A 19,096-nucleotide genomic window follows, 5' to 3' on the forward strand; every position below is an offset into this window, starting at 1 on the left:
AAGTTTTAACCATTGTCTAAAATGTGCAGTGACTGTTAGGTCCACACCAAAAGGAGCCAGGCCGAGAGATGCTGTGAGAGTTTAAGAAACGTTATCACGTTCTCTCACACCAGTGTGCTGAGGGGTGGTGAGGCTCTCTTATATAGGGTAGAAGTATGCAATATAGGGTCAGGATGTGGGTGCCAGAATTGGTCAGTTGGAAAGGAAGTCACCAGTTGGTCAAGGGAGGAGAGTGCACGGGTTGATCAGGGGGAAAGAAGTGCTTCTCATTCTGCTTCTGCAGGCATTCGTCATCTGCTCAAACCTATGGAACAGCTTATAACAATATATATTTCAGAAGAGGGATGAGGGGTAGTTCATCCTAACAGCGACAATTTAGGCTCCGTGGAAATGCATGGAAGACCAAGATGAGATCTGTGCCCTCAAGGGGTTTAGACTAGTGAGAAGACAAATAGGATTCCCAGAGATAACTTCAGGCAATGAGTAAACGTTCCTGGTTTCAGTGGAAGGAAAGATCAACGTGAACTGGACATCTGGAGAGAGGGGTAAGAGAGGTATGTTCCAGGATGAAAAAAAAAAAAAAAAAAAAAAGGAAATATTGCCGTTATAGAATATTGTGCTGGAGACACTAAAAAGGGAAAAGCCATCATCTGCAGAGGGTGGGGGTAGCACTTGCGGTGAAGATAGTGGGGGCAAAACTTAGGATGCATGTTGAAGAATGATGAAAGACAAAATAATGTTGACTAGTTAGGAACAGACCCTGTCACTCACTTTGGGAGAGGAGAAAATAGATCTCCAACACTCTATCATACAAGACTTCTTTGGGAATCCAAATGAAAACTTGAGTCAAAGTTTCTTTTATTTCTAGGAAGGTGGTACATAACTTCAACGTGAATATTCATTAAAAGTACATGAGAAGGCAGTGTACTCCATAAATGAACAACACAATAACTCTCATTTTCAAAGTTAGTCTAAAATGAATATACAAGCATAGGCAAAAGGAGGGCTACAATACACAAAACAGTTTATTCTTGCATTATTATTTATTATTGTATTGTTTTTCCATGTGAGGAATGTAAACCTAATTTTGACCACCCTTGTAGAGAATACTTTTTAAGACTTGAATAAAAGCCTTTCTTTTCCACAAGTACAGTTTTCTGTGATCAGAAGAAAATGGAAATCTCCTTGAATTACAATGAAAATATTTTCTGCAGCGAGGTTGGGAGAAGAGCAGTGAGGTAGGGAGTTAAGTGGGATCTATGCACAAGAGGAATAAGCTGCATGTAAATCCATATAATAGTTTCACTTCCTTAACAGGAAAGGTATTTCACTCTAGTGGTTCCTAGGTGTAATAAGTACCAGAAGCCTAGAGCTTGTGAAAAATCTAGGTCCAATGCCAGCCACTAAAATGCAAACACTATGGTTTAAAAGATCCTCCATGTTCAAACTCCTAGTGGTCTTCAAATTAATTTCATGCCACTAACAAGAGAAAAAAAATCCTGAGATGTTCTAAGTTACAATTACAGTGGCTGAAGAGTGAGCGAAAGAGAAACGTTAGCCTGTTAATAGCTGTAGACCAGCTCTGACAAGGATGCTCATATTATATATCTGTTGGAATTTAGGATTAATTTCCAGGTGGCTATTTCCATGATTATTCACTTTTTTCCCCCTCCAATTACATTCAATATTATTTTATACTAGACTTGGCAATCAGGGCCAATCAGGTTCCTCACCTCCCCACTTCCTGCCCTCTTCCTCCCCTCACCACCCACATCTGCCACCACCCATCCCAGGTCCCCATCCCAACCCCAGGGCCAGCTCTGATTGGGCAATCAGAGCCTGCTGGCTGGGAGGAGGGACTGGCAGGTTGGCCAGAAGGCCCCACCAGTGATGGGGGCCTGTGGGATGGGAGAAGCACCTGCATTGAGCATCTGCCCCCTAGTGGTCAGTGTGTGTCAGCATGACTGGTCGTTCTGTTATAACTGCTGCTTAGGCATTATATTGTATATAGTTTCAACTATACAGTATAGTGGTTAGACATTTATATAATTTATGAAGTGATTTTCCCATAAATCCAGTACCCACCAGGCACTATACATAGTGATTACAATAACTGCTTTACTCTATATCTGTGATTATTTTGTAACTACCAATTTGTACTTCTTTATTTTTATTTTTATTTTTTATTAAATTATTATCTGTGTACATATACCATTGCCCCCTCCCCCATACATGCCCTCCCTCCCCAGAGTTTTGTGTCCATTGGTTGTACTTATATGTATGTATACAAGTCCTTCGGTTGAATCTCTTATCTTCCCCAGACAATTTGTACTTCTTAATGCCTTCTTCTTTTTCACCCTGCCTACTAACCCCCTTTCCATCTGTCAACCATCAGTTTATTCTCTACATCTATGAGTCTATTTCTATGTTATGTTGTTCTTTAGATTCCACATATAAGTGAAATCATATGGTACAGTATTTGTCTTTCTCTGACTTTATTCACTTAGCACAATACCCTCTAGGTCCATCCATGTTGTCACAAATGGATGTTCATTCATTTTTATGACTGAGTAATATTTCATAGTATATATGTACCTATATCTTCTTTATCCAGCCATTTAGGTTGCTTCCATATCTTGGCTATTGTAAATAATGCTGTAGGGGAGGTCCCTTCTAATTGCTAAATGGGATGCTGCCCAATTAACGGAATGCTTAATAAACCCAATTTTTAAAAAATAATGCTCCAGTGAACATAGGGGTGCGTGCATCTTTTTGAATTAGTGTTTTAGATTTCTTCAGATAATTAGCCAGGAGTGGAATTGCTGGGTCATAAGGTAGTTCTATTTTTACAATTTTGAGAACCTTAGATACTGTTTTCTATAATGGCTGCATCAATTTGCCACAATTATCCGCTTAACACATAAATTTTCCAGTCTGCTGTTTACAGCTCATCCACAGCAGCAGACACTTCTTCCTGGCAGATTCTGTTGAGCTTATCCTAGAACTAACTCTGCTTCCCCTTTTTCCATCCTCTTTATCTATAGCTAATGTAGATAGCTGCCCCATTTCCCTGCCCCATCCCCACCACTGCCTTCTTGATGTATGATTTGCAAAATTTTTAGGCAAGGGAGTTCATGACCCAAGACTAGTTTTCTTTTGGGCCAGCAATTTTGGCTCTTTAATAAACCTTTCTTACAAAAGACTTTTCGCTGTGGAAGTTAAATTATTTGTTAACAACACATTTCCCTTTGCTCACCATGCTCTAGCAATACAATTTTGTGTTAAGTTTCTCAAACATAGCAAGCTCTAAGCCACCTTAGAATCTCTGCATAACTTTTGTTTTCTATCTAGATTGCTTTTCTCTCTCATCTTTGCATCTCTGGATCCTTCCCAACATGCTGAAATGTCATTGCTTGAGACAGATATATCCCTTCAAAATAGCACCCTCCTTATTGTCTACCTCACTCCTTTGTTTCCCTCACAACACAGCCTCTAATTATTTTACTTATTAAATGTTTCCCTCATTAGAATACAAGCTGCAGGAGGGCAGAGACATATCTGTCTTGTCCACTAACACTATGTCTGGTATATTATAGTCACTAAATAAATGAGTGGCAAAGGAGTTTCAATGTATCAAGCTAGGAAACAGTTTACAGAACAATTAAAATATTTGTTGCCTCAGTGGTTGAGCGTTGATCTATGAATCAGGAGGTCAAGGTTCAATTCTGGTAAGGGCACATGCCCAGGTTGCGGGCTCGATACCCAGTAAGGGGTGTGCAGGTGGCAGCCGATCAATGATTCTCTCTCATCATTGATGTTTCTCTCCCTCTCTCCCTTTCCCTTTCTCTCTGAAATCAATTTAAAAAAAAAATGTGCAAAACTCCTTACACCTACAGGTGAGTATGATGGAAAGTATCTGTGTTGCATTTTGTATATTCATGTCTTCTAATTTCAAATTCCTCTGTAAAATAGGAACAATGGTAGTATTAAAGCATTGAGATTTAAATGAAATATATAAAACTACTAATCTAGTATCTAGTGTCAAAAAGAACTCTCAATAACGATTAACTCATCATTACCCAATACAGACTTTTCTCTTAAGGCTCTTAAATCTCTAGAGTGAGAGATCTCACACAAGTGCTCCGTTAGACACTTTTACTCTTCTTCTAATACCAAACTACTGGCAGTTTCTGATTTCATGGTGCTGCTGTCCACCTCCTTACCTTCTGTGACAATTCCTTTATGAGAAAGCCATTCTCCTACCAACCACCTGTCCCTTCTTGGAGTCTTGGTTTTAAACCCCAAGCTCTCTGTGAAGCTTTCCTGGGGAGACAGTGTTACAGAAAACCAAAGAACAACAAAGCAATACTTAAGAGTTACATTTATTACTCGCAGGTCCAGAGGAAAATGTATCTTAAATTCTGGGCCCCAACATGCAGGAATTCTCCCTATTTATATTTTACCTTCTTTGTATCCCAAATATGGAGTGTCTCCAGCCCCCTTTTGCATGTTCTTAAAGAGCCCATATATACTGGGGCCTTGAGAGACCTCAACCAGAGGCCTGGCCTGGCACCAGCACTGATAACCTTGTCTGGGGAAGGTTAATTTTACAGAAGCCAAATAGCAGCGTTAAAATTTCAAACAGCAGTTTTCATACAAGATGGATGCTTCAACAACACCCCCCCTCCCACGGAATTTATTACGCATGCTGCCTACATGCTATCCTCGGAAATTGGACAGAATATTTATGTTGCATTTACTTTAACAAATTGTAATTTTTTGTAGCATTGTAACACTTATTGTTACAATCTGTCTCTTCCGCTGAACTGGGAGCTCTAGTCCTTGACAATAAGAGCACAAGTGAATGCTAAAGCAAGACTGTGCGACTCAGACTCCTTTGCCCAGCAGAGACGTGACCTTGGTGACGTCTCCCAACCTCCCTCATCCGTAAAAATGGGAGCGCCAACTTGCAGAGCTGTTACTTGGAGTCCACGAGATTCCAAGAAAAACCCTTAGGGTCTGGGTCCCTGAGGCGCAACCAGGAGGACATCCGCCAGCGCCGGAGGGGAGGGCGTGACCAAGAGTCCAGCGGAGCAGGCGCGTCCCACTGCGCAGGCGCAGGAGGCGGGGCTCGGGGCCGCTCTCGGGGCCGCCGGAGTAGTTCCGGGAGGCAGCTCGCCGCGGGGGCGCCCGGCCGTCGCGAAGCTGACGTCATCGCCGTGCGCTGCCACGTCTGCTCAGCTCCGCGGTAATGGAGGCTGCGGGAGAGTGCTGACGGCACTTGGCTCTGTTTGTAGCGTTAGCTCTGGCTCTGACTCTGCCGCTGACTCAGGGTCTGGGTCTCGGTCTGGGTCTGGCAGCTCGAAGCTTGGACACCTTTTTTTTCGACTCCGCGGGCTGGACGGCCTGCGGACAGGCACTCGGTTTGAAGCGCCTCAACGCCAGGAGGGAGTTCTCTGGCTTGGGGTCTCTCGTGGTAAAGCTGCTGCCAGCTTGCAGGGATCCCGCCCCACCGGCCGGGCCTCCTCCATGCGTGAGTATAACGGAACTGCCGTGCTGTCCGTCTGTCCAAGGCCTGTTTCGGCTCTCCGGGTTGCGGGGCGGGGACCCCTCTGTGGGGGCAGGTCTGTCGGAGTTGGTAGTCTCTCGCCATCCACCTACCCCCGCTGCATCCTCTGGCCTCGTCCATACCACACCTTCCCCTTTGAGCAAGGACCAGCAGTCCCTACCTTACATCCAGCGGTTTGAATAAAGCTATAGGAATAGTGTAATCTACAGCAGGGTTTTGAAAGCCAGAGGATTTGTGTGTGTGTGTGTGTGTGTGTGTGTGTGTGTGTGTTTTACGGTGTGTCCTCCTTTAGTTTTTAAGTTGTATCGTGTAGTAAACAGATTTTCCTGTCCACATTGGAAGAGCCGTGATTTTGCCAGGTTGACGAGGACAATTTCTTTTTCAGTCAGGATCTTCATCAGTAATTGCTAAGAAATGTTACATACGTTTTTCTGGAGTGGGCATCCATTTGCACTCCTTCCAATGTTTTCACTCTGACGGATGGAGATACCATTTGAACAGTTTTACTTTTACAGAGTTAAAAGGGTCGACTGGCATACTTACATCCATCATTGTCAGTCCTGAGAACAACCTCTGTAGGACAGGGAACACTTTTTTTTTTTTTTTTTTTTCCTTTCTGATAAAGAAGCGCCTCAGTTAAAGTCAGATAATATGTAACACATCTGAGCACAGAACCAGATCCGCTTGGTAACAAAACGTAACATTTTGGACAGTGCTGATACTCCTGTATTTCAAGTGCCTTACTGTGAAATATTACATTTGAATTGGAAGTGTTTATATTAGGTGTTTCTTGTAAATTTGTACCTGATTGTAGTATCTTTCACGTGCTATACTTAACTGGCAAAAAATACAAATTGTGACTTCCCTGCTCCAGCTGGTTTCGCTCAGTGGATAGAGCATCTGCATCTGCCTCCGGACTGCAGGGTCCAGGGTTAGATTCCAGTCAAAGGCACATGCCTTGATCCCTGTGCAGAAGGCAGCCAATCAGTGATTCTCTTTCATCATTGATGTTTCTATCTCTATCTCTCTCTCCCTTCCCCTCTGAAATCAATAAAAATATTTTTAAAAAGCACAAATTGTGACTTCCCCAGTGCTGAACACACCTTAGATCAGAACTTATGCTTTTGATCTGACCCATTAGAGTTTGACTATTCATTTTATTAGAATAAAGTAGGTAATAGATGCTGAGAGCATTTGTTTGAAAATCTGGTTTTACAAGCCCTGTTCACTCAGGTTTTCTGGTTGTTTTCTTACATTGCTTAATTTCAAAAATAGTAAACTGACATTTAAATGTGTGTCATTTTTGTTTGTTTTGTTATTGTTCAGAGTTGAAACAGGTTGACAACCATTAACCTGGGTTGCAACTACAGGTGGCACTGGAAGCAGACTGGTTTCCGGACATGCCCGGTGGAAGGAGGGGCCCTAGTCGGCAGCAGCTGAGCCGTTCCGCTTTACCTTCTTTACAGACTTTGGTTGGTGGGGGCTGCGGCAATGGAACAGGCCTGAGAAACAGGTAAAGAAGAAATAAGATTATTTGTAATTTGTAATATCCTGTGATCTGTAAGACTCACATAGACGTCATCATGCTCTTCAGGTATTTGTGTATGAGGATAATTTCCTGACCCTGAAATAGAAATCCTGCCTTGACAACTGAAAGCTCAGTATTTCAGAATACTTGGGAGGCGGAGAGTTGTGATATGGGGCCCACAAAGTGAAAGCAGTCCAATTCTTAGTTATGGTTCATAACCCAAATTCTAGTCATCACCTTTTTAGCTATTAAAGGAAGGGAGAAGCCCTAGCCAGTTTTGTTCAGTGGTTAGCATGTTGGCCCATGGACTGAAGGGTCCTAGATTTGATTCCAGCCAAGGGCATGTACCTGAATTGCAGGCTTGATTCCTGGCCCTGGTCAGGGTGTGTGCGGGAGGCAACCCATCAGTGTGTATCTCTCACATTGATGTTTCTCTGTCTCCCCCCTCCCTCCCACTCTCTCTGAAAATCAGTGGAAAAAATATCCTTGGGTGAGGATTAACAAAAATAAATAAAGGGAGGGAGGGAGGGAGGAATGAATTAAAATACAAGGCTTTTATTTTTTTTTGGAGGGCAAATTAAAATTGACAGTTTATGTAAGATTCTAAAATTGTAAGTCATCTTCCACCAAAGGTCCTACAAATTATTTTCTTCAAAAATTTGTTTGAAATTAATAAACTGTCAGCTGTAACTCAAACATCTTAAGATTTGTGTTATGTTGTATGAGAAGAAAAAACATGATTTTTTAAAATTCTCACCAGAGTATATTTTTTCCATTGATTTTTAGAGAGAGATTGGGAGGGAGGGAATGGAGAGGGAGAGAGAGGGAGAGAGAGAGAGGAGAAAGAAACACTGATGTGAGAGAGAATCATTGATTGTCTGCCTCTTGCAAACACCTCCCCTACCCCCGCTTCGGGGATCAAGCAGGTAACCTGGGCATATGCCCTGACCTCCTGGTTCATAGGTCTATGCTCAACCACTGAGCCATATCAACCAGGCTTTAATTTATTTTTATTTTATTTTTTTTAAGGGAGGGAGAGAGAAACATCAATTTGTTGTTTCACTTATTTATCCCCCATTGATTGATTCTTGTATATGCTCTGACTGGGGATCAAACTCACAAGCTTGGTTTGTCGGGTCAGTGCTCTAACCAACTGAGCTAGCTACCTGGCCAGTGCAGCTCTGCCTCTGTATTAATTCCAACAGTTCTTTGTTCTTCTGTTTGGGCTCTGAGGATTCCCCTAGATAATTATGTTCTCAAATTGTGTCGTGGAATGCCTCCTCAGTGTCTCAGGAGTTGCTATGGAAGTGCTTTGAGGGAAGACAGAGGCTGGCAGGCCTAACAATCTAGACTTCAGGTTTCTTAGCCCTCTCTTAATCAAACTAACTCCTTCAATGAATTTTAAGTATTGGATACCATGTAAAATACCTTTTAGGGAGAAAAAATGAAGTGTTCTGCTATTAAAAAAAGAACTGAAAACTACATTCCCACGTGATTATGCTTGTACTTAAAAAGTGTGCAAGTAGAGTACTGGGAAGAACTGGGAACATTTGGAAATTACCTCTGCTCTTAGGTGATTTCAGCTATGATCATGTTTGCTTTTCTCTGCCTTCCTTGTAGCCCTTTATCCTGGCTTTCAAAGTTCCAATCATAATTGCCTTGACCTACCATTCTTCATTTGCTTTCCTCCTTTAACATATATTTCTTCAGCAATTAACTGGGGTGGTGGGGAGAAAAACATTTTTCAACAGATTAGAATAAAGTGAAAAATTATAGTTGTTCATGATTTGCAAAGTCACTGTTATTGAGCGACTATTTTGTGACATTTTTACCTAAAGAGGTTATTTTGGGAGAAGGTACTCTATATTTGTTTCTTGATGGGAAAGAAGCAGCCTAAAATAGTTTATCATATAAGACCGGGAGTAGAGTTATAAAAAATAGGGATAAAAACCAGTGGTAGACAGCCTAGAATATAGTTTCGGGCAGGATGTATGCAGAGACAGGGTCCAGACGGGGAGAACTCTCTTCTGGAGTGTCTGCAGAGTACTGAAGAGAGGAATAGATAATTGCTTAAGTATGATATAATTTCGAGTGATAGCTTTGCTTCTGCAAGACTGGTCAGCTGGAGAAGAGAGCATTGCGCCCGATCGGTGAAGTTAAACCTGAGAATGTCATAGAGCTAGTTTGGTGACACAATCCAGATCGAAGTCTATAGTTCCCTGTCCTGTTTTCCACCTGTGGAGAGCAGGGATTTGTTCTTAGGATGCTTGCGTAGATGATTGCCTCCTAAAGAAGGAGGATATAAAGTGAGTTTCCTAGAGCTTATAGTTGAGGGAGAATCTTATTTGAGAAGGACTGAGTGAGTTTTTCTTTCTTTTGTCCTTGAAAGTACTTTGTTACTAATATCACCTGAGCATGTTCAAAAGATCACTGCTCTATCCTTTCCTATTTTTCTTTATTCCTTTGAAGCCTCCTTGCTTTTTCCATTTGCTTAGGTAAATTCTTTTGCTTGCTGGCTCCATAAAAGCCAGTCTCAGACCTGGTATGTTAACTCTTTCGCATACAAACTTTATATGCAAGGATGAAGCAGGTATTCAACATAAACCACATTGTTTGCACAGATGCTTTAGGCACAGTGAGCCACTCTTATTATTTAGTGAAACTTTTATGCCATAGGGAACTGTTTTCCAGTCAAGTTCCAGACGCCAGCCTTGCAAGCAGGCATTTCTAAGGTTGGCTATGTTGAGCACCTGCTTTCCTTTTGGGATTCTGGAAATAGTGTACTGCTAGGTAGAGAGTACCTCTATGGCCAGCCTTCAGTAAAAACTTTGGGTCCTGAGTCTGTAATAACTCTTCCTTATAGATATCACTTAACACATATTGTCGCAAATATTTACTGAGAGTTGTGTGTGTCCTGTATGACTCCACTGAGAAAGGATTCTTGGAAATGTGCACTTGGTTTTCTCCAGACTTTGCCCCATTTACCTTTCCTCTGCTGATTTTGATTTGTTCCCTTTGTTGTAATAAATCTTAGCTGTGAGCACAACTATATGCCGAGTCCCATGAATCCTCCTAGCAAATCATCAAACCTGGGCTTGGCCTTGGGGACCTGCAACACAGTTTAAAGGATAATACTCAGTGTTAACATTGAGAAGAGTTCTTTAAAGAGAATCTATTACAACCCTTGTATTATAGGCTCAGGGATATAGTTACTTTCTCAAAAACCACAGCTGATTAGCGGAAAATGTGGGAGAACTATTCCACATTGTGTCTCAAACATTTGTATCTCTTGCTTTAATATATTTTCATATCCTGTTAGAGGAATAAGTCCTTTTTTTTTTTTTTTTCTTAAGCCATGTCTTGCTGCCCTAAGAATACTTAAAAAAAATAAAAATCTGTAATTAATTTTCTTTCTTTCCTTCTCCCTGCCCCCAATTCTTTATTGTTAAAAGTATTAGATATGTCTCCTTTTCCCCCCATTGACCCTCCCTGGCCACTCCCATCCCACAGCACATGCCCTCATCCCCCTGCAGTCTGTGTCCTATGCTTATATGCATGCAAGTCCTTTGGTTGATTTGTTATGGCACCACCCCCCTCTCCAACATTCCCTCTTAGGTTAGGCGGTCTGTTTGATGCTTCTAGGACACTGGATCTATTTTTGTTCATCAGTTTATATTGTTCATTATATTCCACAAATTAGTGAGATCATGTGATATTTATCTTTCTCCAACTGGCTTATTTCATTTAGCATAATGCTCTCCAGGTCCATCCATGCTGTTGCAAATACTTTGGCACAGTGAGCCACTCTTATTATTTAGTGAAACTTTTATGCCATAGGGAACTGTTTTTGTTCATCAGTTTATATTGTTCATTATATTCCACAAATTAGTGAGATCATGTGATATTTATCTTTCTCCAACTGGCTTATTTCATTTAGCATAATGCTCTCCAGGTCCATCCATGCTGTTGCAAATACTTTGGCACAGTGAGCCACTCTGTGAGAGTTCCTTTTTTATAGCAGCATAGTCTATTATGTAGATGTATAGTTTTCTAACCCACTTAGGCTGTTTCTAAATCTTATCTATTGTAAATTGTGCTGCTATGCACATAAGGGTGCATATATCCTTTCTGATTGGTGTTTCTGATTTCTTGGGATATATTCCTAGAAGTGGGATTACTGGGTCCAATGGAAGTTCCATTTTTAATTTTTTGAGGAAACGCCATACTGTTTTCCACAGTGGCTGCACCAGTCTTCACAAAGGGTTCCTTTTTCTCCACATCCTCACTTGTTGTTTGTTGATGACAACCATTCTGACAGTTGTAAGATGGTACCTCATTGTATCTCTTGAATGATTAGTGACTTTGAGCATGTTTTCATATGCCTCTTTGCCTTCTGTATGTCCTCTTTTGAAAAGTCTATTTATGTCCTTTGCCCATTTTTTTATTGTAATGTTTATTTTCTTTTTGTTATGTTTGGAGTTTTCTGTAAATTTTGGAGATTAAACCCTTGTCGGAGATAACATTAGTAAATATATTCTCCTATGCAATGGGCTTTCTTGTTTTGTTGATAGTTTCTTTTGCTGTGCAGAAGCTTTTTATTTTGATGTAGTCCCATTTGTTTATTTTCTCCTTAGTTTCCACTGTCATAGGAGCTGTATTGGGAAAGATATTGCTATGACATATGTCTGATATTTTGCTGCCTATGGATTCTTCTAAGATTTCTATGGTTTTCCATCTTATGTTTAAGTCCTTTATCCATTTTGAGTTTATTTTTGTGTTGTATGCTGTAAGTTGGTGGTCTAGTTTCATTTTTTTGCATGTATCTGTCCAATTTTCCTAACACCATTTATTGAAGAGACTATCTTGACTCCATTGTATTTTCTTGCCTTCTTTGTCAAATACTAATTGAGCATAGTGGTTTGGGTTGATATCTGGGTTCTCTGTTCTGTTTCATTGATCTATATGTCTGTTCTTGTGCCACTACCAGGCAGTTTTGAGAATAATGGCTTTGTAATATAGCTTGATATCTGGTATTGTGATCCCTCCAACATTGTTCTTCTTTCTCAGGATTGCTGCAGCTATTTGGGGTCTTTTTTTTATTTCATATGAACTTTTAGAGAGTTTGTTCTAGGTCTGTGAAATATACCATTGATATTTTAATGGGAATTGTAATTGAATCTATAGATTGTTTTGTGTAGTACGAACGTTTTAATGATGTTGATTTTACGAATCCATGAACACCGTATATTCTTCCATTTGTTTATGTCTTCCTCTATCTCTTTTTTCAGCATCTTGTAGATTTCCGAGTACAAGTCTTTTACCTCCTTATTTAAGTTTATTTCTAGATATCTTAATTTTTTTTTTTTTTTTTTTTATGCAATGGTAAATGGGATCGGCTTCTTTTTTAGTTTCTCTTTCTGTGAGTTCATTATTGGTGTTGTGTAACTAATTTTCTGAGATATATTGACCAAGTCTGTTTATGTTAGCTTTTAGCTTTGGTGGGGCCAGTTAAGAACTTTGCTCATATGTCTTCTCAAGCTTTCAACTTATTCCTTATTTCCTCTTTCCCTCTGATGCTCTGGGTCACTTTATTTGACTTTTGTCTCTCTGTCTTCTGGTTTGAATTATAGTAGCCAAGGGGTATAAAATACCACAGGTGTAGATCTTTTGAACTTCATTTGGAATATCTTTCTTGAGGCCCAGCATTTTGTTGACATTGTTAACCACAGAAGCAGATTAGTCTTTACTTAGAAAAAAATCTATACCTTTAAATTATAACAAATAGTTCATTCAGCATGCTTTCCCCTTTCACCTAGTTTTGACTGAAGAGGAATTTGAATTTTTATTTTTTTTTAGAGTAGAGGCCTCTAACCTTACAATTTCTGCTCAGAATTTATTTCCATATCTTATGATTAACCTGAATGAGAGAATGGATTGGCTGTTGGCATTAATCCCCTCCATTCAAGTTGACCAACTTGTACATCTCCAGAGGGCACTTTTCATGTTGTGTTCTGTGTGAATGAGATCTCCTGGAGTTGGGAAATGCTGTGGCCCATCTCTTAGAAAGATCATGAGGCTGTGGTGTTGATGACTGGTTTATGATTGAACAGGTAAGGTTAAGAAACCTTCGAGTAGGTCACAACCTACTCCTTGATAAGCTTGTTCTATTAGAATATACACTGGCAATGAGAGGAAGAAATTTCCATAATTTTTTCTGATCCTTCCCTCCCCCATTCCTATTCTTACCTTCTATCTCCTCTGCATTTCTGCCATATTATTCTTAACTGTTCAGAGTGACCAGAGTTTATATTCCAGGAGTCACATAAAGTACTGTGAATGTCATATACTAATGCCAGAATTCTATATTTGGAACTTTAAGAGTAGAATGATAATGCTAATATTGTTCCTTCTCTAGAATCTTCTTTGAAAATAAAAACCAACCCTCTTTTTCATGTTATTCAAACAATAGTAGACTTTTAGATCTCTGTAACTACTCCCATGTGTACATATAAAGGGAAATGTTATCATTCTTGATAGCCCAGCTATTTTTCACAAATAAAACACCTTGGTAGAGGGATAACAAGGAGAGGATTAAAGCCTGTGTATCTTTTTTTTTTTTTTTTTTTTTTTAATATATTTTATTGATTTTTTACAGAGAGGAAGGGAGAGAGATAGAGAGCTAGAAACGTTGATGAGAGAGAAACATCGACCAGCTGCCTCTTGCACACCCCCTACCGGGGATGTGCCTGCAACCAATGTACATGCCCCTGACTGGAATCGAACCTAGGACCTTTCAGTCCGCAGACTGACTCTTTACCACTGAGCCAAACCAGTTTCTGCAAAGCCTGTATATCTTAACTAGTGTTTTAGGAGATCCCTATTTTTTTAATGACTATATTGGTCTGCTGTCTTTTCAACCTAAAGGTATATATTTGTAGTAAAGTAGGAAAGTTTATGGTCTGATAGACAAGATATCCTATCTAATAAAGAGGGAATATGCTAATTGACCCTCATGCTATTGCAAAGATGGCAACGCCCACAGCCAATAAGTAGGGAATATGCTAATTGCTGTCTCACCCTCAAATATGGTGGCACCCATAGTCAATAAGGAGGGAATATGCTCATTGATTGCCACACCCACAAAGATGGCAGTGCCCACAGCCACAAGATGGCGGTCCCCAGTCCCAACAGCCTCGCTGGGGCAGCAGGCATGTTGCACAACTGGGCCTGCCCCCTAGGTGGGTCCGGCCGTGCCTGCCTCCAGGGTCCCCCAGTTCCCTCAGCCCCCCACCTGCCCAGGGCTGCCCAAGGCTTAGGTAACCAGGGCCGGCCAAGGCTTGCGCTGCTGGTAGTGGCAGCAACAGAAATGTGATGGGAACGTCGCCTTCCTTTGATTGCTGGGTTGCCTCCCACCCCTAAAGGCTCCCAGACTATGAGAGGGGGCAGGCTGGGCTGAGAGACACCCCCCTCAAGTGTGAATTTTTATGCACCAGGTCTCTAGTAGATATATATAAAAATTATATATAATAGTATGAACAGTACAATATTAAAGACATATTTTATGTGCCAGTGAGTCAGCTCCAACTACTGGAGAGCCTATGAATTAGTGATGACCACAGAGTCCTGTACTCAACAATGCCCTGTGCCTAAGGCTTCTTTTATGCAGTCAGTCCATCTCACATATGGTCTTCTTTTCCTGCTGCCTTACATTTTTCCCAGCATAAAGGCATAGTTTAGGTGTAATGGTGGCACAGAGGAGAGATGAATTAGTTTTGTTTGAGTAAATCAGAGTAAGTTTCATAAGAGATATACTTGATCATTTAAAAAGTTGTGAAGGATTTTGTCAGTAAATGTGTATGTGAGGGGGTAAGGAGATAAAGCTAGTATGTTAAGCAGAGGACCTCATAGGACATAGTAAAATTTTTCAATATTATCCTATTGGTAGTGGAGAGGCATTCATTCAAGAGAGTAACATTTTAGAAAGATCAGACTTCCACTTTAGAAAGATCTCTGAAGGAAGGTTGGAGAATTTGGTGAAAGTGGAGTTGAATTTATGGGGATTACTGCATTAGTTTAGGTACAAAAATAGTAATTGCTTGAACTAAGGGCGTTTAGAGAGGAGGATACAGTTTGGAGAAGTTTTATAAAGTGGAGTACATACGATTTAGAGAGTGATTGAATGAGGCAGAAGGAAAGCTTTAATATGACTGCCAGGTTTCTGATTCAGGCAGCTAACTGGATGGGACATGAACTAGAGCCAGGACCACAGGAGGAGGAATACAGAGATGTTCAGTAGACAGCTTGATAACATGGGTCTGAAACTCAGCAGTGAGCTCAATGGAGAAAAATTTTTGTTTTCAGCATCTAGAGGATAATGGAAACCATGGCCTCATATTGGATCACTGAGAGGGTATCCATGAAGGGAGAAGCCAAAGATCCTCGGGTAGAATTTGGGGGAAAGCTAAAGGTTAAAGGGTAGGTGGAGAAGGAAGCAGGAGCCCTTTATGCTCTATGACACTGCAGGGTAATCACTATTTGAGTTAACCCTAGTTTTCTCTTTCAGGAATGGTAGTGCTATTGGCCTTCCGGTCCCACCTATCACAGCCCTAATCACCCCAGGTCCTGTTCGTCATTGCCAAATTCCTGACTTGCCTGTGGATGGGAGTCTGCTCTTTGAATTTCTCTTTTTCATTTACCTGCTGGTTGCACTGTTTATTCAGTACATCAACATCTATAAAACAGTGTGGTGGTATCCTTACAATCATCCTGCTTCTTGTACTTCATTGGTAAGTCTTAATCGGCCTTTACATTCTTCATGTTACTTAGCCAAGAAACTAGTTGGAAAATCTATGTGTAGAAATTATTTTTCTTAATAATTTTTCTTCTAATAATTTTTTCCCCCTGCTAAACCAAGATTACTTTCAGAAATATAATGTCATAAAATTGTTTGAAATATAAAATATCTGGCTTTGGTCTATGACTGGAGGAGATAAAAATATAAGTGAAAATTCAGAAACCATTAAAATAATTTATTAAAATAATGCCATGAGAAGGTTTTTATATTTAGCTTTCTATATCATGTTATATTTGTTGGAAATTTAAAGTGTCAATATGTTTAAATTCTAACAACTCTACCCTTTTAATGACTATGCTAGGATAATGGACGCTTCTATAACAAATAAGCCCAAAATTTGTATAATTCTCCAAACACATAACAGTCTGAGGCAGTTGGCCTAGTTGGCAGGAATAGCACACTTTCCATATATGGTCAGTCAGAGACCCAGGCTGATGCTGACAAATGTCTTTCAATGAGTGGCTTTCAGGGTGGCTGCGGTCCATCCCTGTCAGCCAGAGAGGAAAAAGAGGAAAGGGAACTATGAAGGAGAGTTTCTTATGGTCCAGGGTTAGGTAGTTATATCATTTTCACATGTGTCCTGCAAGGGAGTCTGAAAAATGTAGTCCTTTTACTGAATTCATTGTTATCCTGAATGAAATTGGGTTCTGTTACAGAAATAAAACTGAGAGAATAGCGATCTGTTTCTGCTAAAGTACATGACAATATTTTCTAGGTTTCTTCTATCTTCTTTGCAGTTATTTAGGAGTGGTGTGATAATCTTGATGCAGAGAATGCTCTCCATAGAAGGATATATAAAGTAATGATAAGGCTAGTCAAGTAAGTAGTTGGTACTGGCAGTTTTTAATGGGCAATAGAGATGCGCTCTAGGAGAAAGAAAACTATTGTCCTGTGTAGTTTATGTATGTGTCTGTGATTCACAAATGATTCGAAAACTTCCCTGGCCCAGTGAGCATAGAAAGGAAGTAAATGCAGATGAAAATCTTCAAGATAGCATGGGAAGGGAATAAACATTTTTCTTTTAAATGTTTATATCAATTGGTTGTTCCTGGAATTAACCATTAAGAATTTTCTTGCCCTAACCGGTTTGGCTCAGTGGATAGAGCGTCGGTCTTCCAACTCAAGGGTTCCAGGTTTGATTCCGGTCAAGGGCATGTATCTTGATTGCGGGTACATATCTGGTGGGGAGTGTGTAGGAGGCAGCTGATCTGTTTCTCTCTCATCGATGTTTCTAACTCTCCATCCCTTTCCCTTCCTCTCTGTAAAAAAAAAAAAATCAATAAAAATATATTTTTAAAAAAAAGAATTTTCTTTTCATAGTGACTATCTGCTTAATATTCGGTGAAGAGAATTTCAGTTTTTAAAAATATATATTTTTATTGATTTCAGAGAGGAAGAGAGAGGGAGAGAGATAGAAAACATTAATGATAAGAGAGAATCATTGATTGACTGCCTCCTTCACACCCCCTACTGAGGATCAAGCCCACAACCCAGGCGTGTGCCCTTGACCAGAATCGAACCCAGGACCCTTCAGTCCCCAAGCTGACACTGTTCACTGAGCCAAACAGGCGGAGGCGAGAATTTTAGTTTCTTTACTCAAGAATTGTAATGATTTAGTGCCAAATTGAATGCCTTTTTTTTTTTTTTCATTTTGTAAAAATTGATTTCAGAGATAAGAAAGGAAAGGGAGAGATAGATAGAAATATCCGTGATGAGAGAGAATCATAGATTGGCTGCTTCCTGTATGCTCCCTGCTAGGTAGGGATCCAGCCTGCAACCTGAGCATGTGCCCTGACTGGAAATCAAACCTTGACCTCCTGATTCATAGGTTGACACTTTACTACTGAGCCACACAGGCCAAGCTGTATATTTTATTTTTAATAGCCCTACCTGAATTATGAGTTTATTGAATGTAGAAACTATTCTTCATCTATCTTTCTTTGACCATGGTGTTATAAAATGAAGAGTTTGGATTAGATGATCTTAAAGGTTTCTTCTTGTTATATAGCTCTATAAACACCTCAGTAGACTAACAGTGACACTAGCAAACGCTTATTAAAATATTTACTATGTTCTTTGCAAGTATTTCATTTACTCTTTGTATAAATAGGTAAGTACTACTCTATGACTCCCATTTATGAATGAGTTATAGGAGACCTAGAAATTATGAAACTGGCTCAGAATCACATAGTGACACAATGAGCACTCAAATACAAACCTATCTGCTATATTTATTCTATAAGTACATTATACAATTTCCACTTTGACATTATATGAAAACTTCTCACTCGTTGAATTTTCGGACTAATAGAAGAGCTTTTCTGCCAGCCACTTTTAAAAGTCTCTTACAAATGTTGCCTTGAAACAAAGGGAACTAGTGTTCCTGTCAATCAGGAAGCTGTTACTATGCTGCTGATTCCAGAATTATGCTTTCTTTGCTCTGACGTAAAGGGTGACCTTTACTTGTCTGTCTCCCACTTTACTCAGTTTGAATTTAAGTTTTATGTGATACTTGCTTGAAGAAACCAACTCAAATCTAGAAATTCAGTTGCAAGACAGTCTGAAAATGTACTTAGCTTTCCAGTCTCTGCTGTAAAGAGGAAGGCACACTTAAATGAGGTTATTGTGTGTTCTGCTACACTTACCAGCCACACGTAATCCTTCTTCCACAAAGTTCAAAATTTAGTTGTGAAGCTAAGAGTAACATGTGGAACAGTAAATAAGATTTTATCCAATTAAACTGAAAGGGTCCTGAATCAATGAACTGTTCAAAGGTAAATGGGCTGTCAGAGACCTAGTTACTACCCTTCACTGAAGTTGTGCAAGCATAGCATGTGGCAGCCTGACAGGGATTTCTAGAAAGGACTTTCACTTCAACTAATACTCTGTCTCCTTTAAGTTTCCTTCTATCATGCATGCCACACTGAGACATTTGTCACATTTATATGTAAGGTTTTTCTTTTTCCATTTCAAGATCTTAGTATTTATCAAAAAGAAAATGTGAACACTAAATATGTAAAGTATCATTCTAGTGATCGAGAAACTAACTAAATGAGTCCTAACCCCAAGAAATATAAAAATAATAAGTAATATAGTAAATTATTCAGAAGTGGAAGACTCTGATTAATAAAATATATGGAATCGA

The 19,096-nt window shown here is 39.9% G+C and overlaps 2 protein-coding genes across 3 annotated transcripts in view; one reads left to right on the forward strand and one right to left on the reverse strand.

Moving 5' to 3' along the window:
- Positions 1–19,096, reverse strand: part of ADPRH (ADP-ribosylarginine hydrolase) — a 433,494-nt gene that overhangs the window by 194,140 nt on the left and 220,258 nt on the right. The gene's annotated exons all lie outside the window — the stretch shown is intronic.
- Positions 5,193–19,096, forward strand: part of TMEM39A (transmembrane protein 39A) — a 35,134-nt gene continuing 21,230 nt past the window's right edge. Inside the window, exons 1-3 of one of the 2 annotated variants that reach the window (XM_084871669.1) lie at positions 5,193–5,533; positions 6,940–7,082; positions 15,661–15,883. In XM_084871669.1, the coding sequence (XP_084727795.1) occupies positions 6,970–7,082; positions 15,661–15,883 (336 nt within the window). In that variant the 5' untranslated portion in view covers positions 5,193–5,533; positions 6,940–6,969. Of the gene's footprint in view, positions 5,534–6,895; positions 7,083–15,660; positions 15,884–19,096 lie in introns of both variants that reach the window. The other variant, XM_084871668.1, reaches the window with a different exon arrangement.

This window comes from Pipistrellus hanaki (assembly GCF_964339955.1).
Source record: "Pipistrellus hanaki genome assembly, chromosome: 2".
Lineage (NCBI taxonomy): Eukaryota > Metazoa > Chordata > Mammalia > Chiroptera > Vespertilionidae > Pipistrellus > Pipistrellus hanaki.